At 41.4% G+C, this 23,329-nt stretch overlaps 2 protein-coding genes across 7 annotated transcripts; one reads left to right on the top strand and one right to left on the bottom strand.

Moving 5' to 3' along the window:
- The first annotated feature begins 578 nt into the window (after positions 1–578).
- On the top strand, positions 579–7,746 carry perm1b (PPARGC1 and ESRR induced regulator, muscle 1b). 4 transcript variants are annotated; one of them, XM_015023515.1, is made up of 4 exons: positions 579–3,176; positions 5,122–5,238; positions 5,580–5,692; positions 6,249–7,746. In XM_015023515.1, exons 1-3 carry the CDS (start codon positions 638–640, stop codon positions 5,666–5,668), a joined length of 2,745 nt encoding a protein of 914 aa, XP_014879001.1. In that variant the 5' UTR covers positions 579–637; the 3' UTR covers positions 5,669–5,692; positions 6,249–7,746. The 4 variants fall into 4 exon arrangements, with proteins under 4 accessions (XP_014879001.1, XP_014879005.1, XP_014879002.1 ...); XM_015023519.1 differs by having other exon boundaries at positions 580–3,140; positions 5,580–7,745; XM_015023516.1 differs by having other exon boundaries at positions 580–3,140; positions 5,119–5,238; positions 5,580–7,745.
- Positions 7,742–22,129, bottom strand: rereb (arginine-glutamic acid dipeptide (RE) repeats b). Of its 3 annotated transcripts, none has more exons than XM_015023513.1 (17): positions 22,072–22,129; positions 20,614–20,662; positions 18,988–19,112; positions 18,728–18,827; positions 18,529–18,627; positions 18,006–18,086; positions 17,741–17,894; positions 15,572–15,658; positions 15,302–15,495; positions 15,000–15,149; positions 14,640–14,750; positions 12,932–14,019; positions 11,668–11,866; positions 10,337–11,039; positions 10,120–10,260; positions 9,876–10,041; positions 7,742–8,637 (listed from the first exon to the last, which is right to left on the bottom strand). In XM_015023513.1, the coding sequence occupies exons 3-17, from the start codon at positions 19,041–19,043 to the stop codon at positions 8,604–8,606; spliced, it is 3,363 nt and encodes a 1,120-aa protein (XP_014878999.1). In that variant the 5' UTR covers positions 19,044–19,112; positions 20,614–20,662; positions 22,072–22,129; the 3' UTR covers positions 7,742–8,603. The 3 variants fall into 3 exon arrangements, with proteins under 3 accessions (XP_014878999.1, XP_014878998.1, XP_014878997.1); XM_015023512.1 differs by lacking the exon at positions 22,072–22,129 and adding an exon at positions 21,500–21,752 and having other exon boundaries at positions 15,000–15,146; XM_015023511.1 differs by lacking the exon at positions 22,072–22,129 and adding an exon at positions 21,500–21,749.
- Between the last annotated feature and the right edge of the window lie 1,200 nt (positions 22,130–23,329).

Here is a 23,329-nt window from a genome sequence, read left to right as displayed (position 1 = left end):
ATTCTGTCTGGTGGCACACTGTGCCAGGACTACACGCTTCTTTTGTTTTTTAAAATTACTGTATTGTTCTAAATTTAGGTCCATTGTATCAAGCAAGCAGCTCAGTCAGAGATCCTACACTGTCTATGTATAATTTAATACAAGGAACTTTCAGGTTTAGTTAATCATGGAGAAAGTTTGTGAAACAATTTGCCTTCAAAGGTCTCTAAGTTAGTAAATAGACTCCACCTGTGTGAAATTTAATTCCTGCATAAATTCAGATGAAATATTATTTTCTTTCACAATTTTGTTCTGCTTTGTGTTGGCCGATCACATGAAATCTCATAAAAATTCAGCAAAGCTTGTGGTTGTAAGGTGACAAAATGTGAAAATGTTTGGCGAACACTTTCGCAAGGCACTACTTTGCCCATCCATCTAGTTTTAAAAGGTTTTGTTTAAAAAGCCTCACCGCTTTTGAAATGTATGTCTTAAGTTATTGATAAACTTTTCTGTTTATTGGTTTAAAAAGGGGGTGAAAACTCTTGGAAATCTGAACCTGGAAAGTGCGTATGACCCCAAAGAACAGTTGATTTCCAGTCAGACTGAAACTACGTTTTCTCATCCTCTTTGTTTTTCAGAGTAATGTGAGGCCTCAAGCATGGATGATTTGGATCACAGCATTCACATTGCAGAGAATGACTGGATTAGCTTCTATGATGACAGCGAGGAATGTAATCTGCTGCAGGCCTCGCTTGCCTTCCCCGATGACTCCAGCCTCAGCGACTCGGAGGATTCAGGAAACTTCAACACAGGCCAACAGGAGACAAACGGGAGTACAGACAGCAACACCTCCGAGGAGAGCTGCACAGGTGGCATACTTGTAGAGCAGCTTTTTCAAAGTGATGCAACATGTATGAAACAGGGGGAAATAAGTGTCAGCTTTCCAGAAACAAACACAATCTCCACAACGTCTGCAGACAAAGAGATTGCACAAGAAATTCTGGCCAAGACAAGCGATAGCAACACTAACACGCTGCAAACAAATCCACTCAGCAATTACAGTTCAGAAGGGAGAGGAATGTTGTCAAGAGATGGGGCAGCACAAATGACAAGTGACCTCAAATCCAACAAGAAACCTGACCTACTTTCCTGCAAACAAGCAGCGCCGAGTGCGAGCGAGCCGGACACCACCGGCAGAGCGGAGAAGGAGCGCTGGTTCGTGACTGTGAATGACAATCTGGCATGGCGGCGAGGGCGTTCTACCTCTGTGAAAAAAAAACTCAAACAAAAAAACCCTGGTGAGGCAGAAAATGTTCAAAATTCAGATACCGAACGAGGGCGCGAACAATCAAGAGGCATTCAGTTGAACCGAAATAAAGAATCTGGAGAATTATCAGAAGAACCGCTTAGTTCTCGGTCAGTTGCAGCGATGAACAGAGACAAATGGGAGCCAGGGAGCTCAGGACACACGTCCTATGACAGCTTCTCACCCTCACCAACAGCGTTGGAGCGCTTGCAGTGTTCAGAGCTTCGACATGGTGCTGAATTCTCCTCCGCTGGCAGCTGGGATTCTGACAGCTATTTGTCAGCTGTTGAATCGGTGGAGGAAGCTCAGCATCCTCTTGAAGAGCATCTCATTAAACGCCTTCCTCTGGAATGCCCATTATCCCCAACATGTGACAACCAAAATGTCAGCTTGACTCTCTCCATTGACGCAACAGCAGCAAATTATGATGGTTATGCCACTCCGGAGCCCCCTTTCACTCCTCCATCTCCAGAAATACCAGATGAAAACTCCACTTATGGAAATGACACATGTTCTGAAACCCACCTACCACCTTCACCATCTGGTGGCTCCCGGGAGGATCAGCTCAGTCCGGATTCAACTCAGTCACTTTGCTCTGCAACAGACAGCCCAGAAACATTCGCCAAAGCTGCAGGCCAGGCTCAGCCAGTGTATGCAATCTCTGCTTTCTGGGATGAAGTGGAAAAACTGACTATAAACGATATTTTGCAGATCAGAATGGGGATAAGCTGTAGATTAACCGAAGAAACAGCAGGACCCGACGCAAGCGACCTTCCCACAGACCCCAGCCAATTTGATCCTCTTGATAACTCCATGATGGACACGTCTGACGCCGCAGACTCAGACTACTTCACACAGCCAGATGAATCCAAGCGTGATCGGTCAGTCTGCGAGTTTTCAAGCTCAGATTTTGAGGAAGAGTCCTGGCAGTTTGCGAATTTAAGTAAAAACTCTAGCCCTGACCTTCAGAACAAATCCCAACGAAGTGACTCTTGCCTTTTTTTAGACGAGGACGACTCCACTGATTATGAACGAAGAGAAACCCCCGTTGCTCTAGACCAAAGTCTTGACTGTCAAGACTTCCAAAATGTGATCTCCTGCCAAAGAAGGATGACAAAAAGCAGAAGTATGTACAACGTACAGGCTCTCACCAAAGAGGACGTAGCTCCACTACCTTCTCTTAGTATAGACCAGAACGATTTGCCTCTTAGTAGGGATCAACCTCTGCAGGCTTTTTTATCCCACACAGACTTACAGGATTACAGAATATCCTTCCCGGAAATCTTTGAGTATTTTTTCACAGAATATGACAACACTCCATTACAGTTTCTCTCTGTTGGTGATCCTGAAGAGATGTTTGTGTCTCGTGTCTTTCACTCTCCTCTCTGTACATTCGGAAAAGATCCATGGGCCGCTCCTTTCCAGTGTAGCACAGAGAAACCCATCCCAATCTTCTCTTGCTCTCGTCCTGCTGTCCAAGACCTCACATTCCCAAATCCACACGTCTTCCTGAGCACAGACTGTGAGGAAGTGGACAAAGTGTCTCCAATGAGACTCATGTCTCATTCGTTTTTTCACGCCAGTCCGCACAGATCCTCAGGAGCAGCAGGTGTGGACAGATCCCACAGTTGGAAAAGTTTTCTGTCTTTGAGGAAAATTCGCTTTCCAGACAAAGGCAGCATCTGCTGCAGCGAGTCGGGTGCCTGGATTTTTCCTGTTGACACTGAAGACATCCGGATGGGGAGTCAGAATCAGGCAGTAACATCGTTCAGTGAGAGGAGAGCTTGTCTGGATTTTTCTCAGGAGTTCAGAGAGCTGGAAGAGCAATGCTGGATTTCGGAAACTGTATGGACAAGTAGGTCCCAGCATGCAACGCTGCCATCAAAAGCAGGTTCATGTGCACTCACACATAAAAGACATTTAATTCCATAAACTTTTCAGTTTACTGAAATGTTGTTTCAAAACACACACAAAAAAACAAAACAGCTGATCCAATTTATGACTGAATTAGATACTGAAAAAACTAATCAGTTAAATCCAGTTATATTGAAAGATTTTAAAACGGCACAGACACATCAAGTGCTGGCAAAAGGTTAGGGAATTTTAACCTTTGGGTGAAAATTGTGGACGCAGTGAAATGTTCATGCTAAAGTGATAATACACTGCAGAAGTTGAATGATTAAAGTAAAAGTGTGCCTTTTTTGAGGGTCGGGAGGGGGGGAACCCATGAAAACCCAACGTTTTTAATGGTCTGACGTAACTCTGGTGCTTCGCCTCCCTTATTTGCATCTGGAGTCTAGCGTCATTGACCATCCAGTTCTGCAGGGTAAAGTTCACCATTAAGCTGTCATCAGCATGGGATGTGGCCAAAGGATTTCCACTGCTGTGACTTTTCCAGTCTCTCTGTGTCTCTGTTGCAACCTGCTGACGACACTCTGACAGTCTAAGCTCAGTGTCAACTTCCCCGTTAGTGCGTCCTGCTTTAAGCCTAGCGATGGCAAGATACTCGTCAATGAATGTTGGCTGCTTTGTTAGAGGACACCATGTTGAGCAATTAATTGTAAAACATTGAACAGTTGGGTAAATGCATCATGGCAAGTCTAATCAGGATCACCTATAAAGGTGATGGTGGTTCTTTTTTCACCTTTAAACATGATTTATTAATTTTTTACCAATCCAGTTTAGTCATCTCAGTGCATTCACATAAAAATGCGATGCAAAAAATGAAATATTTCATAATGAACAAATAGCAATGTTTCTGCAATGAAATTTATAAATGAGACAAAAACAAACCAACACAGCAGGTTCATTTTTTTTTTTCAAATTACCCAAACACAAATAAATGCTTGAGAACATTTTTAAGTTTATTCTGGAATTTCACCTGGACCAGTTTGGTTGGCCTTGGTGAACAGTAGGGAGAATTATGCGTAATAATTCCCAGTTTGGAAAAATAAACAGGAAGTCCTCAGAAACTCCAAGTGTTAATTTGAAGGTTCTCATCCACCCTGACCTTAAAGTCTAATTTGGCTGCTACCACATAAATTACAGTGATATAAATTTTATTTTCATTTAAATATTTCCAAATGAGTACATAAGGTGCTAGTTAACATGTTCCTGTGGTGTCTGAATGTGAATTAGAAACACATCATTATTAGCTTTCTTTGCCAATTTTGAGCCTGGCTTCTGAGCATGCTAATAGTTTTCCACATTGCAACCGGAACCATGTGAACTTGGAGGTAATGTTGTTCCTATACCCAATTTCTCACGTCAGAGATTAAAAGAGAAACATAATACATGGAGCCACTTGTTCTCTGCTGCTCTGTTGCTTCTACTCAGTGGTGAAATTTGACTTGGGCAATAAGGCTTAATCAGACACTGATGCTGTCTGATTTGATGAGAGGAAAATTAACGTTTTAGAATAATTTAACAAGTCTCCAGAAATAATCCTGACAGAAAACATGTTCAAATTAAGCCAAAAGATGCTTCACCGATGTATTAAAGGTTTGAAGATTTATTCAACCTTATTATATCACCTTTGTAGTTTTATTTTTATTTTTTAATCTTGGACTTGTTTGTTTTCCAGGATAAACATCACATTATGTGGAAAAGGTTTTTGAAATGGTTGACCATGGTCTCTGTTTTTGCACTGCTAACACCTGCCTTGGTTAACAGGAGTGTGCACACTTTTGAGAGCCACAGTATACAATACAACAATACATCAACTCCATAATATGTTACATTTAATGATTAAAGTAATTTTCAAATCTCAAATTGGTTGGATTGCATTTCAAACGTGACAAGTCTCTCTTTAAAAGTCTATTTTATTCCTCTGACAGAGCGAGAAGGCCTCTTCTCCAGAGTGAAGCAGTCAGACATGTGTTTAGTCTGCATTGCTTTTGCCTCTTGGGTGCTGAGATCTTCTAATGCAGAGGCTGCAGATGCCTGGAAAGCAGGTATGAACCGTCTCCTTTGTCATCCTTATCTGAGAAGTAAGTGTTATTTAAAAATAACATTTAGCTGAGATAAAATAATAATTTTCTAATACTATAATATCCACCTATTTGTAACATTTTTCTTGATTTTACTGTTTAATAACTACACTGTTACTCTGAGGCCCATTGAAACAACCTGCAGAACATAGTCATACCCAACAATCCAACTTTTGCAGCTGAAAAACATTCCAAAGCAAATACTGAAATTTTCAAGGTATTTCGGCTGCAAAAATTTTAATTAGAAGAAAACAAACACATGGACGGATATCAAACTAAATTAACACTTTTAAACTATTGTTCAGCTCTTCTAGCAAACGTGAGTGCACTGTCTGCAATCCAGTACCTGCGGCAGTACATGACGATGGAGAACCCTCCCAGAGATGACCTCTGACAGGAACACGAACAAGAAGAAACTGTAAACATTCTCACTTGGGTCCACGTTGATTAAAAAACACAGAAAACATTCACAGTCAGCTACACAGCAGCTGGAGGTTGGCGAAGTAGAAAGGAGGAGTCTGTGTGGGAGAGGAGTCGTTCTGTGAACACCCCATAATACTAACCAAACAAACCAAATAATCAGTTTCAACTGCAAGCAGGATTCAGTAAATTAAAAATCTGAATTAATATTTAATGGCTGACGAGTGTTGGCAATGTACATCTCTGCTCAAAATAACATAAATGTGTTTTAAAAAAAAAAAACAGTCAGCAAAGCTCCAAGTACTTCTAATAACTTTTATATACTTTTCTTGGTAAATGCACAGGGAACACTGCACCATCTATTCCAAATCAAAACAGGAAGAACATATGTGTTTATTGTTCGTTGTTTAAATAATTATTTTTAAAACAGACATACTCAAAGTTTGAGCTTTTATCTGAGTCACTAAACTAATATTTCACTTTAAAAACAGTTCCTGAGAGCTGCTTCACATCTACGTTGACCAACTTTTGTCACCTGTGAACATTTATTCTAGGCTGGAGTGATTGGGCATCTCGCTGTTGCTCTGCATTTCTTGGTTTTACCTCAGGAAATGCACTTCTGATGTCACCCCACACAGTTTCCGCTGGACTACGGCCTGATTGCTTCATGAAACCTATCTTGTGGGTCTGGAACCACAACGCTGCTCGCTTGCTGATGTGTTTGGGATCACTGTCTTGTTGAAACACACTTGAGCATTTGTTCTTTGACAAAAGGCAACACTTCTTCAAAATCTCTTATGTATTCAAAGTAATCCACAATCCTTTGTATGCAACAAATAGGCCCAACACCATAGCATAAGAAGCATCTCCATAGCCTTGATGTGACTTGACTACCAGTCTGGGTTGACAAAACTGTCTGCACCACACAGTCCATAAAAGACAACCATAAACATATTATTAATCATTAGTAGTACATATATTTGTAACGGTTCTGTTGCTGGATGGGTCATAAAGATAAAAATCTTGTAAAAAAAAAAATTCCACATGTAACTGACTTACTGTAACTGACCTCTGTGACTATTACTGCAATAAAATGTTGCTGAACCAAATGACTGGGATCTGCAGAACTGGTTTACTGATGATGAGGAAATTCAACGATTTGATTCAGGTGTGTTGAAGCAATGATGCACCTGAAGGATGCAGGATGGAAGCTCTGGACTTGGACACACCTGCTGTAGAATAATTTGTGATCTGATGAAATCACACTTGAGCTTTTAGTCCACTAAAACAATATTGTGTGCGTCACCAACTCACTATGCTTGCAGTAAAACACGGCGGTGACGGCATCATGGTGTGGGGTTATTTTCTTTAGGAGAAAAGGGTTTTATTGGGGTGGATGAAATTGAGTTACAAATCGTAGATGGCGGTACCTCATTTTTCAGTTATTTTTGCTTTTTGTGAAAATTAAATCTACTTATCATGCTTCACATCTGAAGAAGTCAGATGTTTTATTTTATAAGTAGATTTTAAATCCGATAAAGTTTATTAATATGTGCCGTGATGTCCTCACAGACAGAGAGGGTTAAGTTGATGTAAAAATGCTGATAAACTCTCCCAAAAGACTGAATGCTGAAACCCTTCGTAACAGCATCAGTTATGCAAGCAGGCATGCAATTATTTTACTTGTTTACATTTGCCATTTAACAGATTAGTTTGTTTTTCAGTTAAACTGTAGATATATATATATTACACGATAAAGGTGGAAAATGTAATGTGAGAATTTATTGTGGTCTCACTAAATAACATTATAAAACCTGGAGTTTTAAAACCTTTATTAATTTTATGCCATATTCACCCAATAAAAAAACATATATTAAAGCTTAAACAAATGATTAACTTTATAAGCATCATTAATGCCTTGGAGACAAAAATGACAAGAAAATTGTATCATTGGAGAAATATTTATTGAAATAAATATGGTATGGATACAGATTGATATATATCACATAAATACTGAATTTAGGCAGTATTTTTTTTTGTTTGTTTTTTTTTTTTTTTTTAGAAAAACTCCACCCAAATGTTTAAGATTTAGTTTCTATCCAGCTGTTACATTTTCAGGAAAACATTGTAAATAGATTCTCCTAATAAAACCTCCTGTCAGTAAACAGATAGGCAGGTTATGGTCCAAGTATTTAGCACACCTTATAACACTACCTTAGGATTGTATTGTTCTCATGCTGAATCAAGTGTTTACATCTACTGATATATCAATAATACTCAGTCATATAGATTACTGTGAACATGTAGTATTTACATTCTCAAAAATGAGCTTCGGTTATACTGTGAAAAGATATATCGATATATAAAAATTTAGGATTTAAAGATACATTTCATCTTATTTAGGATTAAATCCAGTCCTCTACGGAGCTTTTAAAGCCTACCAACACAATACAACTTCGTTCTACTATCTCAGTGGAAAAACTGAAGGGTGAGTCATGCTAGGTCATATCTATCATACACACACAGATTTAAACATTATTCTGTACAGGAACTCTATTAGAAACGGTAAACATATTTAAAGTCAACACCAAAATCGGTCTGTTTTCATCATTCTTTAGCAAACTCATATGACTGCATAAGAAACAGTTTAATAGTTGGTTAGAGAGGACACGTGTCACTTTAAGTCCCAGTTGGTGGGGCTGTTCATTAATTGGATGATAAAACTAGTGTATATTCTTAAGGAAAATCTCAGGGTTTCATGATGCGCAGAACACGAAACACACTTTGAGTTCCACCACTATTCTTCTAAAATGTATCAACACAAACAAACAGAAGACAGCACACAAAAAATACAGTTAGTGTTAAAAGTACACAGTATTGATCTGTAGGAGCTCAGAGCATGCACCACCTCAAGACGGCTTGTCACCTTCTTTCTTCAGGCGGCTTCAAAAGTTAAAAACAGAGTTACAATTTATTGAAAATCTACAGAATACTCCAGTCCAATGTGATTCAAACAGTGAAACAAAAACAAAGATAACAAACGCTACCCTGAAGATCTGTTTGTCTTACTCTGGTACTTGTACAAAAGTAGAGTATATCCAAATTAAAGGTGATCAGTGTATTATAAGCCTGGCGGGCCACCAGGCTTTACTTGTGCTCCCACCAGGCTAAGCATTACTTATTTATGCAAGTCTTTTTAATATGTTTGCATTTTTTAAGACTTTACAGTTGGTGTTCAGGTATTAATCTTCCAATCTTTCATTAAAATAATTAAGTGATATTTTCAAATTTCCTGTCAACTTTAAACATTTTTTAACTCAAAAACACAACAAGCAGCTGGATGAATGACTGCCCTAGCGCCCAACCACCGAGCTTAGCAAGTTTTCTAGGGAAAACCTTGGGTGATATTTCAAGTAGAGCTGAAACGATTAATCAAATCAATCATGAAGAATCGATTATTGAAGTAATTGTCAACTAATTTAGTAATCAATTACTAGTTTACTGGAGTATACAACCTCAAAAAGGGCCATTTGCAGAAGGAACAACATAATAACAGCAGAACTTAAGTTAAAACTAAACAAAAATATATGCATTTAGCACTTGAGAAAATAAACCCATTAGCTTTACCTGGTTCAAACTCTGTAAAAGAAAAATATCAAATAAGCAACTTTTGCTATCTAATTATTGATTGGTTAATCAAAAGAGTCAACAGATCAGCCCTAGACTGAAGCAGAAAAGGCTGAGGTTTTCACATCTTGATGTTAGAAGTACCTTTTGTAGCTGCAGATGCATCCATGCAACAAACTGAAATAGGTTATTGAATTTTATGCAAGAAAATATTTTTCATTTTTTAAAACAATCTGTAGAATGTGTAAATTTTTTGAATAGATTAATCATTAAATATTCCTCCATATTCACCATATGGAGGAAGTCAAGAACTGAACAACTGATAACTCAGTAGCTGTTTTCATGATTGCGTAGACCAGAAGATAGCTACAACATATTTTCTGAGAAACTGAAAGTCATTATTCAAAACTCAGCATGTAATTAATCTATATTTAGGCTTTTGAGTTTCAGTTGAATTAAATTACACGAATAAAGAATCTTATTTTCATTTAGTGAGATGCATCTGTAAATTAAGTGTATTTTTGATGGTGTAAAATATGTTTAAAAATGCTCACCTGTAATAATCTTCCTGACTTGGCAGAGGGCCTCCGTGCAGGTGATGCCACTGCTGCTCCATTGCCATCCGCTGCAGCTCTGCAGACTGAGCATGCATGGCTTGGAGCTGATGTGAGGCAGACATGTGAGGAATCGGTCCCTGAAGCTCTCTAGGATATGCAGCTCCTGGAAAAAAAAACACAACAAAAAACACTAATTAAAACCAGCAGAGCAAGGGCTGCAGAAGGAGGTGAAATTACGAACCAAACAGTGGATGGCGCAGCATCTCATGATCATGAGGGAGATCGGCGAGTAAGGGGTTTGGGATTGGACCAGCAGGGAAGGGGAATCGAGCCAAACGTGGTCCGGCGGCCAGCGGGTCGACCAGAGGATGAGGACTTGAACCTGAACGAGGGTCACGCATGAAAATAACTAAGTTTCAAACCTCCGGACAGAAAAAGTGCCAACAACTCGACCTCACCTTGACCGAGGGGGTCCTGCTGGTGGAGGTGCAGGTGGGAATGAATGTGAGAGTGCTGGTGATGATGAGGGGTGACGTTGAGCATCTGCAGCCGGGCGGCTGGATCAGTCGCCACGGAGGCCATCCTCTCAGCGTGAAGCCGCTCCGCAGTCAGCCTCTCGGCGTAACTCAGCTCTGGGCGCATCTGAGGCCCAGCCAGTGCCAGCCTCTCGCGCTCCAGGTGGCTCAGCCCCGGATGGAAGGGGGCAAAAGGGTGCGACGGCCCGGGTATGTGGGGCAGAGCCAGCGCTCCATGTCTAGCAAAGTGCTCCAGGTGGTTGGCTGACGGGTGAAGGGTTTCCAGGTCTGGGGGTTTGACCTCGAAGCCGGGCTTCATTCGTTCGCGCAGCTCCCGCTCCCTGAAGTTCCTGAGCTCCCGCTCTCGGAGGCCGGGGTCCGTGCTGTACAAGCCGGGCATGTGATAGGCCAGCAGGGGGTCGCCTGGACTCAGCGAGACGTAGAACGGATGGTTGCGGTTGGAGGGGGACATGACGTGGGGCCGAGCATAGTCGTTCAGGCTGCGCATGGCCGGCGTGTCGGGGCCGATGTACGGGGGCACGGCCGCAACTGTGGTGGGGGGCTGGTCAAAGGAGGGCCGGCCGTGGATCTGAGCCGTCATCTGCACTTCACTCAGGCGACTGTCATGGGAAGAGCTGGACGCTCTCTGAAAAAAAACAAAAAAAAAACCAGTCAGAGAAATGTTTATACTACTAATTAAACCCGACAGCAATGAGACTTCTGTTTGTTTACGCCCTCAAAGTCACCCGCAAACGCAAAAAAGACAAATGTTAACGTTTATTCAGCAACAGGAGCTGACAGTATCATCACAAGATCATAACAAGTTGACGGGAGTTAATAAAAAGAAAGAACTAATAGCGATGGCCTTTTGGTGAAGCATTAAGATCTGTAGGGAAGGCTGGTCTGATGGGTAGTCAGAGCCAGTAGTGGTGAAATTGTGATGTGATGCACTTCACCGACAGTGATTTTCAGCCATTGTTTACGTCCTGTGTCTGGCTTTATCTGGGGCAGAATTATGACGCCAGTCTCACATCAGTAACAAAAAAGTTGGATAAAATGTGACATGACCATTCAGACGCTTTGAAAACAATTGGATGCATATCCGAATTAGTACCAAGTATGGAAATAGCACAGATCGGAATTTTTTGGGGGCAAAAAATTTTAATTGGACCAATTTGGGGTGAAAAAGCCAAATACAGGTCGCATATAAGCAAAAATAATAATAATTTAAATGGAGTTAGGTCGCATTTGCCTAGTGCGTGACCATAACTTACAGAGTTTCTATCCGTCTCTCTCTCGCGCTCTCTGTCTTTCTCTCGCTCACGTTCCTGCCGCGCGCTGAGCTCAGCCTCCCTCCTCATCCTTTCTACAGCCTCCTCCCGTTTCTTGGCCAGCTTGGAGGAAGACAGCGGAGTAAAGAAAAGGTCTGTCCTCGCACAGGAGTTGTAGCCTCGATCCAAGTGTTTTATAAACCTGCAAGACAAAGTAACAAGAAGATTTAATGAGCACACAGCATCGATATATTTTTTCTAAAGCATTAAAGAAGACCTATTATACAAAATTCACATTTTGTATGTTTGTACTTCCATTTGGGTCTCAACTGTTTCTAAAAGCAGCATCCAGCAGCTTTTTGGCAATAAGTTAATGTAATTTGGTGTCTGGAAATCGAGTAAACTAATTTGTTAAGTCACATTCGATGAGCACTGTGCCATCACCTAGCAACCCAAGCAGAGCTCAAGCACATTTAGCAAAAACAATGATGTAATGAACATCTTAACATGTTAGGATAGGATTAACTGTTCAAATATACATAACAGTAGGGCTGTAGTGATACAATAATCTCACGATACGATACAATATGCGATATTCTGCCCACGATATGGTATATATTGCGATATTCAGCAAATGATACAATTCAATACACTTTTGTGATTTTCTGAAAGATTTTAGAGGGACAGAGTGATTTTGGTGACATTCTGTAACTATTATAGCGTTGGATTGAATTAATTTAACTGAAAACTGATTAAAAGCACCAACTAAATAATACCTCGCTCTAGTTGGACATGGAAACAGACTTAAAGTCGACAGCTGGACAAAATGAATCAAAGAAGTGGTGAGAAAACATGTTTCTTTTAATTGAAACAGTACAAACTGTAGCTTACATGGATTTATAAAGTAAATAAAGTGCACCAAGTAGCCTGCTCTGAATAGTTTGATACCTTTTTAACCTTGCCACTTAATATCTGAAGGAATCACTCTAAGCCTGATGACCTAATCACTCTCCCGGTTAAGCAAGCAGTGAGTGAGCAAGGTGACAGTTGGATGTTACGATACTTGCAGATGAATATCGATTTTTTTCTAGGAAATAAAATATCGATATATATTGCAATATCAATATTATTACACAGCCCTACATAATAGATTGCCTTATAATGCCTGCAACTGTTTTCCCCCACATTTTTTTAATGTATTTTATTGGTATTTCATGAGACAAAGCTGCATTATTCTTCTCAGTTTATGGAACGACTCTAAACATACCTTGCAGACTGACTGGCGTGGCTCGCCATGTTGACAACAGTGGGCTCTGGTGAGGGACTCCTTGGAGGAGACGGCGGGCTCTCCGGCTCCTCCACCTCATCCAGCGGCTCTTCTTTAATCTGAACTTGTGATCCTCCGGCAGCAGAGTTTGGAGAGGGTCTGGGTGGGTGCGGTGGGAAGGATGGCTGCAGGGTCGGAACGGGGCCGGCAGCGGAGGATGTGAGAGGGAGCGGAGCCGGAGCCGCTGGGAGGGACGAGGCCCCACTTTTCCCAGGGTGGCTCTGCACCTGAGACGACACTGGAAGTTGGGATGGAGCCGAATGTGGAGGCAAAGGATGAGGCATGAGCTGCAGAGGAGGGGGAGGGGCGCCTGGAGGGTGCTGGTTGGGGAGAGAGTTGAGGGGCTTCAGAGCAGGAGGTGGTGGGAGATTAGAGGGCATCTGGGGGAAAGGTGCTGCAGATTGGTGAGGCAGCTGTTTGTGTGACGGTGGGATTGGGGTTGTAGGAGGGGGCTTGACTTGAGGTGGGTGCGGCAGCTGAGCATCCCTAAAGAAGGGCACAGAGCGCGGCGGAGTGTGAGGGGGGGAACTGTTCGGCTGCGTGGGGCCGAGAGCAGGTGAGAAGTGCGGCGCAGGAGCGAGAGGCGTGTCCAGACCCAGCGCTGCTGGCTGCGGCCTTGGACCAGAGACCGGCGTTGCTCGGCAACCTGAGCCGGCCGTGGCAGGGGATTGAGCAGCTCCACCCTGTGGAGGGTCTGGGGAGGATGAAGGGGGGCTCTGAGCCGGGTCAGCAGAGGTTAGGCTTTGTGACGGTTGAGGAGGAATGGGAGGGTCCTGAGAGGGGACGGCTTGGAGGACTGGCGCGTCCGTCGGAGTCGCAGCACCGGCCTCAGCTGGGGCCCCGCTGGGCTGGGCAGAGGAGTCCGAGTCGCTCTCGTTGCCCTGCTGAGGGCTGGGGATGCTGGGAGAGGAGCTGCGGTTGTCCTGGTCGATGTCTTTGGTGTCACTGCCGTCGTCCTGAGCGCTGCGGCTCTCTGAAGAGCTTTCCTCCTCTGCCTCTCCCTCTGACCTAGACCCGCCTCGTGGATCCTTCAAGAACAAAAACTTGATTCATATCGGAGAACAAAACATCAAAGCAAAAGTCCATGTAAAGTTAAAATATCTCCTCTCATCTAACAGCTTCAAGGGAAGGCGTTGTTGAGCAGGAAGGAAGGATAAAAGGATAGATGGAAGGATGGATAAATAGTACATGAAGGGTTGTAATATTTAGACAGTGGAGTAGGGAATAATGTGTTAATATACAAATATTTTTTACACCCTCTTATTTTCTCTTGCCATGCTCATCCAGATCTGAAAAATCCTGAAATTAAATTTCCTGAAGCTGATCTCCAGCCTCGCATAATTTGTTCTGCTGATGATGGAATGGGGAACGTTGTGGTGAGAAAATTAAATTCAAAACATTAATCCCCCTGATATGCATCAAAGGGTGCTGTGAAGACATCAATTTGTCGTGATAGTGTAATTTCTTATCAGTAGTTAAACTAAACGACTTTCTGCTTTTATCTGATTGAACTACAGATTCAGGCTATTCCACTGAGCCTGTAACTGTCTCTTTGCTTCCTGTAGTTAAGAGAATAAATTTAAAGTGTGAAGTGCCTTGATCTGGTGTGTTCTGTGAACTGCAGAATTTACTTGTGGAAGTCTTTTACCTGTGTCTTTGGCCTTTTAGGTGTCATCTTTTCAGGTTCATCAGACTCTAGAGCAGGACTTTCCCGCACACGTTTTGCCGTCTTTGGCGCCGTTACCTCCTCTTTTATCTTCTGCACAAAAAGCAAAATTACACATAATTACACCAGTGTTACCAAAGAGTCTTCACTGCTAGTTCTTACTCTCATAAAACATCCCCTCTCAGATTAAAGAAGTATCTAAGCAACATGTAACCTTATTTAAAAACACAATAACAGAAGTTTCACAAAAAAACAAAACAAAAAAACCCCCAGCTTATTTCTCTTTTGAAATGGTGATGTATGGTTAAGTTTATTATTTGGTTATGACCACACGATGCTCACCTTGTTTATTTTTTTTGTGGAGTCATTTTTATGATCCGCACAGGATCTTAAGGAACTAGAGATTCCTCCGGTCTGGTTGCCAGACTGTGAATCCTCTGTGTTCGGAGAGCCAGTGAACCTCCTGAGGCCACTTCTTAACGACGTCAGCTGCTTTAAAACACAACCAACAGTAATTATTGCTTCAAACAACAGCTGAAGCCAGATCACTTGCAAAATGTTGTTTTTCCTGCATTAAAAATATTAGTTATAAAGCCTAAATTGTGCTGGGCTTCATTTGAGTCAATATGAAGACAAGAGCTTACAGGTGCTCTGCTCTGTCGAGTCCTCATGCCATGCTTGCTGTTCAACTCTTCTTCCACTTTCACAGGTTTGAACATAAAGGAAGCGTTCCCAGATTTAGAGGCAGGCGGCAGACATCCGTGTTTGTTTTCGTACGTGCGGCAAGTCGTGCAGAGCAGAGAGTTGTCTCTCCCGACCTGGTGCCAATCCTTAGAAGCTGTTTGATAAATAACGGCTTTAGGTGCACGTTTCAGAAGCTGGTTAAAGCTCTTTCCTTCTGCTGAAGAACCTACTTGTTGTTCCACAGTGGCTGCAGCTCTTTGCTTCCTGTTCGCTGTCTTCACTGTCGACATCATCCTCGCTGGCAGAACTGGCCTCAACTGGAGAGGGTAAGCGTCACGTGTGTAAATTCAGGAATATTTTGTGATCAAATTTGTTCCTCTCCATTCAACAGGAAGCATCAAATAAAAATATAGGTGAGAAGAGTGCATACACTGATTATAGGCTTTAATATCTTTTTAAAAACACCCTTGAGCAGTGTGATAAATGATGATACGACAAATAACTTTAATCAGGGTTGTAAAAATACAATTTGGTTAACAAGTATAAAGTTATGATAAATTTTCTCTAAAAATGTTCAAACTTAACTTTATAGCTCCAGATATATGGGCATACACCTTCTTCAATATGCAGTTTACATTTCCAAACTAAATTGGAGAGAAAAACACTTTTTGCAGCCATTAACAAGATAATTTTTTTCTTGTTCGAGCCTTTGTGTATTATTTGACTGTGAGGTAGGGCTGTATAAATAAATTAATTTGGCGATATATATCGATATTTTCCGCCCTCAGAACGTATCGATTTTTCATCCGCGAGTATCGATCCGTTAAACCATAGGGTCCATAGCCTGACAGCTCTTTCTAACGTCTAGTTTGTTACGGCGTAGCAGCAAGACTCCGCCTCCCTCAGTCTAACGTTCAACTCGAGCTTAAAGTGCACATTATAAACTACACACCAGTTTTTAAATTAATAGGCCAAGTATAACCGGAGTTATGCTAAAATTAGTAAACCATATTTTTCCGAATGTCAGAGAAATGTCAAAAGCGCTGCCATTCCCCGGCTTTTCCGATTATGTGAGAGGGAATGAGCTTCCAAACGTACAAAACGAAACGAAACATTAGATTCCTGTGTTTTTGGAAATGTAAAATCTTCAATAAATAACGATGGACTGTATTTTGTTGCTGAGAAACGAAGTAAAGTTGCACAAGTAACCGTGAAAGAGAAGCGGAAAGGAGTAGCGGCGCGAACGGAGCAGCTGCAAAAGCAGTGAAATCGCGAAATTAATGCAAATTTTGACTGGTAGCATTCACTTCATAATTAGTTTTTAGCTTAGCGGCTTCTGTTCTGTATATAAAGGATTACCTGAAGAATGAACATGGTTGATAACATGCGGGCGCGCAGTGGCAGCGGCGCTGTGTTTTGAGCAGGAAGACGAAGAGGAAAAACCCTCAGCCGGAATCCGCGGCACAGTGAGGATTTCCATGATAACAATGGCTGATCTTATTAGCAACAGACAAAGAGTATCAGAGACTGAGAGTACTATGAGATCCTGGCAGTCTGAGAGGCAGCTACTCAGAGATCCAAGCAGGGGAATAGCGGCGCTGCGTAGCTGCAGGGAGTCGATCACTACGGGGTGAGGCGGAGCCACTACTTTAGCAGTTAGACGAAAGCAGCTTACAGCCACGGCTAACTCTGGAAGCCAAGGTAGAAAAGCCTTTTTCCCCATAGTCCAAAAGACTGCATTTGTGGCTGCATTTTTACTCCAAAATGCAGCCACAGTGTCCAAAAAAAACAAAAAAAAAAAAAACATAAGTGCAATCATTTGCATATTGAGAGTCTACAGATGCTGATAATCTCCACACTCTGCTCCTGGATTACCGTTTAAACTTTTGAGTTTTATGTCAAATCCACATGAATTAAATGACAAACTAATTCTCTCACTGATTCATTTTGTCCAGCTGCAGACTGTTAGACTGCCCAATCAGAGTTAGGTATTGTGTAGTTGGTGCTTTTAATCAGTTTTCAGTTAACTAAAGTCAAGTCTATGGAACACAAAAATGTCACTAAAATCACTCTGTCCTTCTAAAATCTTTCAGAAAATCGTAAAAATGCACTGAATTGTAGCGAATTGTATCGCTCAACAAATATTGTGATACATATCATATCATGACCAGAACATAGTATATCGTATCGTGAAATTATTGTATCACTACACCCCTACTGTGAGGATTAGAGAAAATCAACAAGAAATATATATATATATATATATAAAAAAAACTAAGTTGTTATATAATACAAGAAATAAAAAACAACCAACAGTCAAATCTGTCCTGAAAATCTGTCCCTGTGATTAATGTATGCAAACTTCTCATCGGCACAATAAAATCAAAAGTGAAACCGACCTGAATAGTTTCGAGATGGAGGGTTGACATTAGTCGCTGCGGATCGAGTTTTCGCTTTGCGAGATGACGGCTGCCGGCGTTGCTGTCGATAAGCTCTGGTCCCGGCGGCCTCTGGGGTTTTCTTCCAGTGGTAATAAAACGTGATCAACTCTCCCTGATGGCAAACATGATTATTATTAAAACATTGTAATCATTATTCACATACCAGTAACAAAGGGAAAACATGTTATATATGCCAAGAAACTAATCAAAACTACACACTTACAGTCTTCTTGCTGGGGAGAAAGTCTTTCCGGATGCGAAAGAAATTCTTTCCGTACTGCCTCAGACCTTTGATGAAGCGTTTCTGAAAGACAAACGGGAAAAAATGAGAAATTAAATCAATTTTCTCAATGAATCACTTAGAAAGTATCTTAATTAAGATTATTGATCAATTAATAGTTTATCAAATGTCTGTAGGGTTGAAGGAAGGCTGGTGCCCATCTTGGGTGAGAGCCAGGCTTTAGTTTGGACAGGATGCCAGTTCATCAAGGGGACACACAGAGAAACAAAGGACAAGCAACCATGCACGCACGCACGCACGCACCTTAGGACAGTTCAGATCTATCAACCTCACAGTCGTGTTTTTTAGCAGAGTTGAAAAACTGGAGAACCCGGAGAGAACCCATGCATGCACATAGAGAACAAGTATGCTCCATGAAAAAAGTCGCCAGGCTGGGATTCAAGCCCAAGACTTTCTCACTGCAAGAAAATCTCTCGAATTGAACCATTTCAAAGAGTTGTCTCACCACATCATCTTCTGACCAGGATTTTTCAATCAGTTTGGGCAGAGGCCTCTTGACCAGACGCTGCAGAGCTTTGGCTGCATCATAATGGCTTGCATGGAGCTAAAATTGAGATGGGAAAACTGTCAACATATTTTTTGCATATTTGCACTGAAATTGCATCATTTACTCAAAGTCACACAATACAAATTTTGCTCCGCACCATGTTGAGAGCGTTCAGCGTGGTATCATCACGGGAAGCTGCCAAACATCCATCCTCTGTGGATCCGCCATCACACATTCCTGCAAATGCTGCCATGCTCCTAAAAAAGGGCCAAAGTCATGAAATATTGTGCGAAATGCGTTATTGAGAATATGTTTTAATTAATAAGCTTGTAGTTTAATGTGCTTTGGAAACAAAGATGTATGTTTCCAGTATTACGTTGAACATAAAGCAATAAAGGTGCACGGAGGGCGACTGACCTGGCTGCTCTCAGGTACATGAGAAGGTCACAGTCATTGACTCCAGGTGTCCACATGAGCTCCTCATTGTCCGTCTGGGTCTGTGCACTAGGTGCTGGCCGCGGCTGCAGCTCTGGGAGCTTAGCCTGCAGGACAAACAAAGAGGGAACTGAAGGAGCTCCGACACTTCTAAGCAAATAAAACTAAAAACCAACATTATTTGACGTTTCAACAATAAACGGAAAACTTGGGAAGGCGTTACTGGAACAAATTCCGAGATTGTGCCTGACTGTATTGAATAAAAATGATACAAAAGAAGCTCATTACTCTCGCTTGCGCCCAGCTCTTTCAGTCATTAACTATTCCTCATGGCCATAGATATGGGTCAGCACCAAAGTGCTCAGAGGAAGCTAAGGAAATAACTAAGGAAAAATGCAAACTCAAAACATCAAGACCCCATCTGAGACTGGAACCTAGCATCTTACTGGGAGGGAGCAGCGCTAGTGGCTGCTACTATGTGTTGCATAATGGGTTTCTTAATGGATAATAGATTCCATAAGATGCTGAAGATATTTATGGTAGTTGCCTTGTGGTGCAAATGTATCATTATCATTTAAAGCACATCGGTCAAGAGGCTGAAGGTAACTCTGGAGGATCTACAGTGATACACAGCTTAGGTGGGAAGAGCTGTTGACAGAACAACTACTAATCTTTCATTGCACAAACCATGTCATAATGGAAGTGTGGCAAGAAGAAAGAGTGTTCAAAGAAAACCACAGGAAGTCATGTTTACCACAAAACAAGTAAGGAAACAAAGCAAAAATGTGCAAGAGTGAAACCAACCTTTTGGCACACATGCATAATGTTATGAGTTATGAAAAACTAACACTGCACATCACCCTGAACAAGCTGTAAAACATGGTAATGGAGGCATCATGCTGTTAAGATATATAGTTTTTCTTATTACTTCTGAAGGGAAAGGGAAATGGACTGAGCCAAATGCCAGGCTATCCCACAGGAAATCTCCGCGAGGTAAAACAACATGACAACAGACCCGGATATACAGCCAGAGCCACAATGTCAAAACATTTTCATGTCTGCATGAATAAGCTCTGACCTAAATCAATTTGAGAAAATGTTAGTAGACTTAAAAATTGTTGTTCATGGATGGATGATCTCCAAATAACCTGATATTATTTTGCAAAGAAAAAAAAAATGGGCAAAAGTTTGGCATGTGCAAAGCTGCAGGAGACACAACCCAAAAGAGTTGCTGCTGTAATTGCACGGAAAAGTAAATGTGCAAAAGACTGACTCAAGAAGGGGCGGCATGCAAATGCACTCCGCACTTTTTAGATTTATTTGTGAAAAATGATTGAAAGTTCACTTCCTTTGTGGTCTGCCCAACAAAATATGCAACAGTTTATGGTTGCAATGTTACAAAATGTGGTGGGGGAAAAAAAATCCAGTTTTTGAAATGTACAGTATGATACATGTCAATGATAAAATGTGAGCAGATTGCTGCTTTTAAAGCTTTTCAACAATGAATGCACCTGCAAATGAGGCCTCAAAGGCTATTTTTAAATAATCTTACACCTGAAATACTTTAAATCATTTTCTTACAACCACTCAATAAGCATTTACAGTTACCTGGTGACTTGGTCCCACTCTTATTTCACCTTGTGTGCTGTTCAGGCTCCTGAAATAAAACAAAATTCAGCTTATAACAGCATTTTGAAGTATATAAAAGGATTTCTATGTAAATGAAACTGAGTGAAAGCATATCTATCGTTACAGTACAGTCAATTATTATACAGTATATGCAGGCAAACAGTATGATCTAATATGCTTCCTGTATCATCTGAGGCTTTCCTCCCATCGCCTGGCACTGATTTCAGCTACAGATCATCATCCCGCCCCTCGCTCCTGTGATCCAATCTCAGCTCACAGTTTCTTCTATTACATGAATGAAATCCGACTCCACAGCGGCTGCAAAACACTGTCAATCAATCACGCATAAGCTGCTAATTTTTACGGTCACCATTACGAGAACAGTGTGTGCTGTTCGCAGATCTTAACAAGTTGGCAGTAAAGCACGCTGTGTCTACCTGTTTAGTAAAAAAAAAAACGGCAGCTAAAGTGTGCTATCGGTAATAAACCGTAAAGGTTAGCATCCACAAGACGTTAATGTACATTAGCAACGAGCTGCACAGATAGGCGCTTAGCCTCAGGGTGAATTAAACAGCTGGTTCACTAAATGTTTAAACAAGTGCTCAGTAACAGAATAATTTAAATTATGCCTGGGGATACAAGTGTTAGCCACATTAAAGCGAGCAAAGAGGCGTTTTCCCAGCGGGAGCCGCTAGCTGCTAACGAGGTAACATCTAGCTTGTTAGCCACACACGAACTTCGTGACCACTGACACTCCGGCTATTAAACACGAACGGCCCTCAAAGTAACGCCGCCGGACACGAAAAGAAGCATTTAACACACACTGACCACAAGCGCAACGCGAATGACAAGTTATTGAAGTTACCTTCGCGGACTGAACAGGTCGTCCATGTCGACGGATGTTTGGTTGGCTGTGGCTTGTTGACACTACGCAGCACAGTGGGCGAGACACACACGCATACACACCAACTGTGCGAATCCCCTATTACATGGCAATTCAAAATGGAGGCGGTGTAGTGTAGAGACTCGCTCTATTTTTTCAGTGCAGTGACCTCAACAGCCACAGCGTAGCGTTCACATTTTAATCTGGATGTACATTACTGAGCATGTGCCGCAGACACGCTGGGCTTCATCAACACTTACTGCTGCTGTTGCTGCACAGTCAGCCATGAATCTTAACAGCTTATCATACTGTGTGTGCACTGTTGCGGTGATTAACACTGTTATGCAAGACATTCCTTTCGCGAATACGACTGTCCCTCTTAATAATGTAAGAACTGCTGCTGGCATCTTATTACCCTTTATTGGTTTTCAAAAGAAACATTTTTATTAAAACCAAAAAAAGGAAAATGAGCATTAGAACTTATTTGAATTTTAAAGTTTGGGAAGACCCATGAATATTTAAAATGCGCAAAATTTGCGTTGTGACGGCGCTACCTGATATGGGGTTAGAGGTGTCCAAACTGCGGCCCCTGGGGTCCATTGTGAACCCAGGACTGATTTTTTTACGGCCTCCCGAATGGCATTATGGGTCTAATTTGGCCCTGCACCGAAGCTGGTTGACGGATGGTATTTAATTAGGGCAAACTTGAGACAAGAAAAAGTTAGGCACAACACAAAATATTCATCTTTTCATAACCAGCCTTTTAGCGTGTTTTTATTAAATTCCAAACTTGTGGAGGGCATAACTAGTATTAACATTGGAGTCCATAAACTCTTAACTCTTCTAGGTGGTATAGATCTTTTTAAGCACACTGGCTGTTGTAATCTCCCTTTCTTTTTCAGCCAGGCTTGTTTTTTTTTTTATTTGCTTTCTTAAACGCTGCCTTGCAGGTCCTGACAAGCAGGATAATCAACTTGACTGGGAACAACCCATTGTGTTTCCTGACAATATTTTTTTGGCCTATGAGCTGGGTTCATTCATCACGCATAGATGAATAAATATTATGGTGTGGTTATTTTCTTTAGTATAGATTTTTTTTCTTGTCTTTCTCTTTCACCAGCAGAGGATCCCATTGGCTAAATTCAGCTGCGATCTCTCTCTAGCTTTGTCACACTCCTTCACTGACTTAGTGTGATTTGAAAATAAGCTCATGGTAATACTGACAATAGTTTGTAAATCACTGCAACTTTGACATGTTAAATCATATTCATTTGGTACTTATTGTAATTTAGTCAAAACCTATACCTATTTTGCCGATTGTAAGACATTTCTCACTTTTTTATGCCATTAGGTTCAGAAAGATGATGAGATCTTGCTTTTACACTCATTCATTTGTGGATTTACAGCAGTGCTTGGGTTTGTCATGCTTGACCCACTGTGGATCAACCACCTGCTCTAAGACAGTTGGGCACTTTTTTGCATTCAGAAAGACTTATAGTCAACTCACTATCACTATCTGCAAAACAACTAACAGCCACTGAACTTCAGCCTCTGCGATTGATTGTTGGTGTGAGACTCTGATTGGCTGTATCATGCCACTCTGCAAAACAGTCTGAATTTAAACCAAACTCAATGTAAACTCCAACTCAACTCCAGTTTGAACTTTAACTACTTAGTACTTTCTCATGCAAAGAACCAAAGTTGGTGTAAGATCTAAGAAAACTCTCCTTTAAGTAAAAAAAAAAAAAAGCCTTAACATCAGAAAAGCTCACAAAAGTGACTTGATAGCATAACTTACATATATTACCGTTT

The sequence above is a fragment of the Poecilia latipinna genome, unplaced genomic scaffold (assembly GCF_001443285.1).
Source record: "Poecilia latipinna isolate Pla-1442-1.1 unplaced genomic scaffold, P_latipinna-1.0 Scaffold3332, whole genome shotgun sequence".
NCBI lineage: Eukaryota > Metazoa > Chordata > Actinopteri > Cyprinodontiformes > Poeciliidae > Poecilia > Poecilia latipinna.
Note: the sequence above shows the minus strand (reverse complement) of the source record. Positions and strands in the feature narration are given on the sequence as shown.